The sequence below is a fragment of the Physeter macrocephalus genome, chromosome 15, assembly GCF_002837175.3.
Source record: "Physeter macrocephalus isolate SW-GA chromosome 15, ASM283717v5, whole genome shotgun sequence".
NCBI lineage: Eukaryota > Metazoa > Chordata > Mammalia > Artiodactyla > Physeteridae > Physeter > Physeter macrocephalus.
Genome location: NC_041228.1, coordinates 52,091,538 through 52,098,621, shown reverse-complemented (window position 1 = coordinate 52,098,621; position 7,084 = coordinate 52,091,538). Strand labels below are relative to the sequence as shown.

At 38.6% G+C, this 7,084-nt stretch overlaps 1 protein-coding gene across 2 annotated transcripts in view; it reads left to right on the top strand.

The window, feature by feature from the left end:
* The window catches only part of CA13 (carbonic anhydrase 13), a 30,901-nt gene extending 24,164 nt beyond the window's left edge, over positions 1-6,737 (top strand). For both annotated transcript variants that reach the window (XM_024126930.3, XM_007120451.4), the window contains one exon: positions 4,289-6,737. In XM_024126930.3, the coding sequence (XP_023982698.1) occupies positions 4,289-4,408 (120 nt within the window). In that variant the 3' untranslated portion in view covers positions 4,409-6,737. The remainder of the gene's footprint in view (positions 1-4,288) is intronic.
* The last annotated feature ends 347 nt before the right edge of the window (positions 6,738-7,084 follow it).

Genomic DNA, 7,084 nt, shown 5'->3' with positions numbered 1-7,084 from the left:
CGAACCCGTGTCCCCTGCATCGGCAGGCGGACTCTCAACCACTGCGCCACCAGGGAAGCCCTATTTACTCTTTAGTATCTGCAGCTGGTTGTTTTTTTGTATTGTGTCTGGGTTTTACAGTTGTCTTTTTCTACAGGAAGGTTGTCTGCAGAGTCTTAGTCCAGTATATCTGGAATCAAAAAACTCTAATGTCCTTTTTTAATAGTAAAATTTTTATTTTGTAATTAATGATAATTAACAATCTAGGAAAATTTCCCTAACTTCTGCATCTTCAGACTATGTGTGAATTGAGGAAAGAATTCATTCACTTGCATATTAATTTTGACTTACTATATAAAACTATCTAATTATCTTTGAAATTTTAAAAGTTTTACATTTTAGAAGACAGTATAAGTCAATTCTAGAACTGTTTAATAATTGCCAATTTTTGCAAGGCGTGATGCAAGAGGTATAAACAAGTGTTAAAAAGTCCCTTGTCCTCCCGTAGTTTATAATCTAACAGAGGGGATAAAATAAATGCATAAAAAACTGTAACACAGTGGCTTTGCTTGGTACTGTAAGAGAATATAAGGTGTAAAGGAAGTTCAGAAGGGGAGAGACTAGTTTTCAGTGGAGAAATCAGGAAGAGACTTCATGAAAGAGCTTACATTTGGGTTGGTTCAAAAAGTGGGGACAGGTTGGGGGTATAAAGGAAAGGGGAATTTCAAGAAGGAATAGCATAAATAAAGGCAAAAAAGAGAAGTGCAAAAAATATGTGGGCAACTTTGTACCTGTGGTTGTCAAAATTGAGAGTATGCAAGAATCACCTGATGAAGCTTACCAAAATGTGGATCCTTGGGCCTTGTTAGAAACTCTGATTCAAAAGTCTGAGGGGGGGTCCAGGAATCTCAAGTTTTAAGAATCACCTCAAAATCTTTTCATTCAGATGCTCTTGGACCCACCCTTCACAAAACTGACCTAGAGTGGGACCTGTGTGTGGAAAAATAAGAAATAAACTAGAAGGATTTGTTGGAATTGGGTGGTCAAGAGGCTTGGAAGCCATGCTAACAACTTTGTTTTGGAGCCCTAATAGGGTTTGAAATGTTATATATTTTAGAGATATATTTTGAAATGTTTACACCTGAAATGATATATTTGGAATGTGCTTCAAAATAATACAGTTTGGGCAGGATTCGGAGGTGGAGAGAGAGAATGGGTGAGAGTGTGGATGAAACAGAATTCGCCATGTGTTGATGACTGTTGAAGCTGGGTGATGGTTTATTATATTACTCTATCTACCCTTCTGTATATCTGCCACTTTCCATAATAAGAAGCAAATAAGAAGAGATTAGGGGAAAATGGAAAAAAAAAAAAAAAAGAAAAACACTTACAGTAGTGCTGTGGTTAGTGCATGGCTTATTTGCCAGATGGCTTATTTATTGAAATTTCCTAACTCTCCCTCGAGTTCCTCATGTTTAAAACGGTATAATGGTATATTATTGATAGGCTTGTTTGGATGATTAAATGTGATATGTAATGTCAAACACTTAGCATAGTACATGGCCCACCATGTTCTATAAGAGAGAGTTTATTTTTATTGTTACTCAACTTCGGCAGGCAGTGGAGAGCTAGTAAAGACATTTGAGCACTAGAGTGACTAATCAAAGCTGTTTACAAAACATTAGAAAAGCGTATTTCTGCTTACTGGGGTCACTTTTAAAGTGACTGAAATTTAAACTTTCAGTAGTAGAGCCAAAGAAAACAGTAAAACAGCCTTCACCCTGAGCTGGGGAGATTCTTGCCAGGAGCTGTGTAGATACTGAGTCAGCCTTAGTGACAGAGGGACAGATTTTCTGCCTAAAGGAAGCCAGAGGCCTGGTGAGGGCATGACACTGATAGGGGCCAATCTAAGCAGAGCCTAGGAGATCAGGGTCTACCTAGCTGGGCTAAGGGACCAGGAGGACGATCCAGCACCAAAAAGGGAAGGGGTTTGATGAGACATCAGGACAAGTTCAGAGACTCTTACCAAAATGAGCAGGCTGGTCAGAGAAAGATCTAGAGTAAGTTCTAGTTCTAGATGGATGAGGCTAAGGTGTTGCAGAGGTAGGGAGCCATGATCAACTTGCAGAGGAGTCAAAGGGGATAGGGGAATAAATAAAGCCAAGATCTTCAGAGGAATAGGCAGTTTCCCTGGGAGGCTAGTTGTGTTCGGTGAGGCTGGTAAATCAGTGCCCTGATTCAGGACTTGGGATTCCAGCACAGTCACCCGGAGTGGCCACTCCAGATAGACCTGGATCATCATGATCTGCAGAAGGTTGGATATCTTCTCTGTGGCTGTGGAGGTTAGATTTCATTAGCCTCTGCTACTTGACTTTACCAGAGAATTATATATGTCCCGTCCGGCTTTAGCCATAATGATCTGGTCTAATGAAACAAGAGTAATAGCAAGTTGTAAATATTTGTCTTATTCTTCCCATATCTATACTCTTTGAAAAGACATCTCAAAATATGACTTGTGGAAATACACAGCTGCTTGTATATGATACCTGAACATATCTCCATAGAGTGAGGTTATAAACTATTGCCTATTTATTATGAAGAACCTGCATCACCTCTGTCTCCCATCCTGGCTAGTACTGTTAAGAGAAATATTTTAGGCTTCAGGTAAATGATGATGATGGAAACCTAATATATGTGTCCTAGTCTGAATTTCCTTGTCTCTTTGATTAGGTGACTAATGAAACTTAGAGAATGAAGGCTCTTATTCTCAACAATTTAATACTTTGTACTCAATCAAAATAGCAAAACAGACATCAAAAACTTACTTGTGTGGCAATATGTTTTTAGTGAACGTTTTTGAGATAGCGGAATTATTCAGGTAATTTACCCAGTCTTCATTTTACTACTATAGACCTGTGCTTAGTCTTAAAAAGTAATATTAAATCACAGAGGGGGCTTCGCTGGTGGTGCAGTGGTTGAGAGTCCCCCTGCCGACGCAGGGGACACGGGTTTGTGCCCCGGTCCGGGAAGATACCACATGCCGCGGAGCGGCTAGGCCCGTGAGCCATGGCCGCTGAGCCTGCGCGTCCGGAGCCTGTGCTCCGCAACGGGAGAGGCCACAACAGTGAGAGGCCCACGTGCCGCAAAATAAATAAATAAATAAATAATTAAAAAATCACAAAGGAATTGCTAAATAATTTATAAAACAAGCTTATAATAGAAAACTTTTCAGCAATTAAAAATAGTGACATAGATATATCTATTTACATGTGAAGGATATATGTTAAGTGATAAAATAAGGTTTCAAAAGAGTAAGTATAGTTGAGCTTATTTTGCAATAAAACATGTCAGGCGTGTGTACTGGTGCATGTGCATATAGTGCTTGTACGTAAGGAAACATCTAGAAGGATATACTCCATAATGTTAACAGTGGTTATATTTTGTGATGTGATTTCTCGTAATTTCTATTTTCTTCTTGACATTTTGTGTACTATATGAAGTTTGTAAGATAATTAAGCATTGTGTTGTGTGTGTGTGTGTGTGTGTGTGTGTGTGTCTGTGAGATAAGAAAAAGTAAGCTCTTGTGTGGAGAAATAGGCCTATATTGCTTAAATTGTATTGAAATATTAGAAGTGGTTGAAGACTCCTAGTCTTTTCCCAGAGTTAGCTGCTGACAAGGCACACATATGGTGAGAGAAGAATCACTGTTTAAGGAAAACAGTGCATAAAAGATGAAAATTCTGTAGGTTGAGTACCACATGGTTCCCTTGAAAATTTGGGCCATGTTATATTGGATTGCTCGTGAGTATTCATTGTAATTCCAAGAGCTGGATGACACCTATTGAGGTAATCTGATCCAATGCTTCACTTTATAGATGAGGAAACTAGAGACAATAAATGATTTTCCCAAGGTCACACAGTTTACTAGTGGCAGAACCAGGACTGGGACCCAGCTTGGAAAACCCTTTCCACTGTCCCATTATGCCTTTGCAGGTGACATTCTCTGATTTCTAGATATGTACTCTTTAAACCACATTCTAAATGTTGTTTCCTCTTATTACTGTGATCTTCAAATGAAGAAAGCTTATATACTTAATTTTTGAACCCATAGGTATTTGTATAGTGATAAGAATCTAGCAGAAGAGTTGCTTTATGATGTATGACCCATAACTTAGAAAATTTTCATTGAAGTATATTTAGTTCCCGGTAGAAGAAAGCTTATAAGTTTCTTAACTTTCTGTGCAGGGCAATTAATTAACATTGGTGTGACTTTCTATGCTAAAACTAACTCTTCTCTTTTCTTCAACAGCTGGCCACATTCCGCACCCTCTTGTGTACAGGGGAGGGCAAAGCAGCGGCTTTTTTGTTGAGTAATCACCGTCCACCACAGCCTCTGAAGGGCCGAAAAGTGAGAGCCTCTTTCCATTAAAAGTTGTCACCAACAGACCACCCCAAACGTGTCTGTGGAGAGAAAACAAAACAAAACAAACAAAAATCCCGACTAACAGTTCTTTCCTAGAATTCTAATTTATGGGGTGCCATTTTGCTATCAGCTTCAGCACAAAGAAAATCAGATCTTTTAAATCAAACTAACTTAAGTTATCTGTCTCAGATTTGCAGTATATAAGCAGTATATACTTGGGTATATAAGCAGTAAACACTGGTGTGTTTTAAAACACACGGAATACATCTACTTCAACCTGCGTGACAACGTGGCAGGCGTTGCAAACCTCAGAATGTATTAAAAATCTTCCCTTGCCATAAAGACTGATCAGTCACATCTCTCAGTGATGTTTGGTGAAAAACTTAAATTCATTCCCAGGATGATAGGATTGTGGTACCTTTTCCTAAACAAGTGATTCCGCTTAATATCTTGATATCATTCCAATTCATAAAAGTAGATACTATTTCCTTTTAAAGTGAATTTTCGTTTGGATCGTGTATGCTGATTCTCACTGCAGGATACCTCTAATAAAATGAACAAGAATAGAGTTATGGGGGTGGGGGTGGGATATAGCGAATTAAAACATCTATTCCACAGCTCAAAGAGTCAATACAATTTTGGTGAGGAATTCCCCAGGATATAAATGGCTATTTAAACTTTAATGACTTATGCCATACATCTCATTCACTTGGTGATGTTAATGATAAACTGCCTAATAATTGATCAGACACAGTGGTTGTCAGTTGATTAGCATTAGCATGGTTTGAAACAGATTACAAGGTACCAGTGCAGGCAGAGCTGCCCATGGGCATGAGGCACAGGTTGGCTAATTTTGTCCTGTGTTTTGGCAACAGAGCAGGGAGCAGTCCTGTGAAGGTCATTGTTTTGTCAATTGATGGGGAAAAATTACTTGAGTTTCATAGATATAATCAGTCACAAACCCTTCAACCCATTTCCATGGCAACACCCCTCTCCCCTTACACATGTGTCCATCCATCTCTTAATTTTGTAAGTTGGCTCTTGATAGTCACTTAAACCTATTATCTCTTGTATATTTTTGTTTGTTTTTGGTGAAGGAGGATGGGGAGGTTCTTCTGCTCTTTCTGGTACAAATACAGTGACACTAAGCATTAAGTTAATAATCACGTTTAAGACTTGAACACATGCTACACTTCTGTCATCTTCTGAGAAAAGTTTAACTGAGTTTCCTTAATTTTGTTGATGTATTAAGACACCTCTCTTGCCCTGAATGTAGATTTTAATAATTGGAAGTATTCTGTGATAGTCTTCTTCTTCTTTTTTTTTTTTTGACTGCACCACACGGCTTGCGTGATCTTAGTTCCCCGACCAGGGATCGAACCCGGGCCCATAGCAGTGAAAGCACCGTCTTTTTTTTTTTTTTTGCGGTATGCAGGCCTCTCATTGTTGGGTCTTCTCCCGTTGCGGAGCACAGGCTCCGGACGCGCAAGCTCAGCGGCCATGGCTCACGGGCCCAGCCGCTCCGCGGCATGTGGGATCTTCCCGGACCGGGGCACGAACCAGTGTCCCCTGCATCGGCAGGCGGACTCTCAACCACTGCGCCACCAGGGAAGCCCAAGCACCGAGTCTTAACCAGTGGACCACCATGGAATTCCCTGTGATAGTTCTTGATAGGATCACCGATTATCAGTAAATTGTGTAATAATGATAGATATGATTGCATTAAGATGAGTTCCTGAAGATGAAAGCTCCTTTGGTTTTGTTTCCCCTTCACAGCTTGAGGCCTTGCAGGAGATTGACAAGTAGCAAATATTTAATTAATTGAATATTTAGAAAACTTTATTTTGTATCTTTGGTAATTATCTTGCTGCTTGCAATCAAATGCACTGTAAGTTCATGTAACAAGTAAAGTGCAAGTTATCCCTTGAAAATTGTTTTTTCTTAAAGGAATACTTGTTAAATCTACCTGTGTAACCAGAAGTTCCCACTGGTTTTAAAAATACCAGTGTTGAATGAATTTCTTTAGTTTGGAAAGACGTGTTGTGAAATATCCTAGTCAGAGAAAGAAGTCTGTTTTCTCAGAGAAAGTAAATAGCATGTAGGATGGGGATTCTAATTACTGTGTATGAGCATTACCACTTCATAATTTACGGTTTCTGCTACAGTATTCCATCAGTTCTATGCTACAAATTGGACTTTAGTAGACTAAAAACGTCTACACAGCACTGATTTCCTTGAAGATTGTCTAATAATTTATCTCTTAGAGGCAAAAAGGTCTAAGTGTTATCTAAAGTCTAAGTTGTTATCTTTTGAAAAGATTAAAAAGTTGTAAATACTGGCATGGATAATCTTTTGTTTCCCACCTGTATTGGATTTATATTTGTTAAGCATTTTGTATTTTAACTTAAATTGGATTCAACCACAATAAAGATTACAAGACAAACTTTGAACTTGTATATGCAAGATACAGAATGAGATTACATTTTTACACTTTTTATTTAGAAAACAATTTCAAAAAAAAAGAAAACAATTTCAAACTCACAGAGAAATTGCAAACACAATTTTTTCCGCTGAATTATTTGAGAGTAAGTTGCCAACCTGTTAATGCATCATCCCGCAAACTTCAGTGTATATTTTCACAAGTTAGGACATTATCCTACAGAGCCATAGTACAGCTAAAAC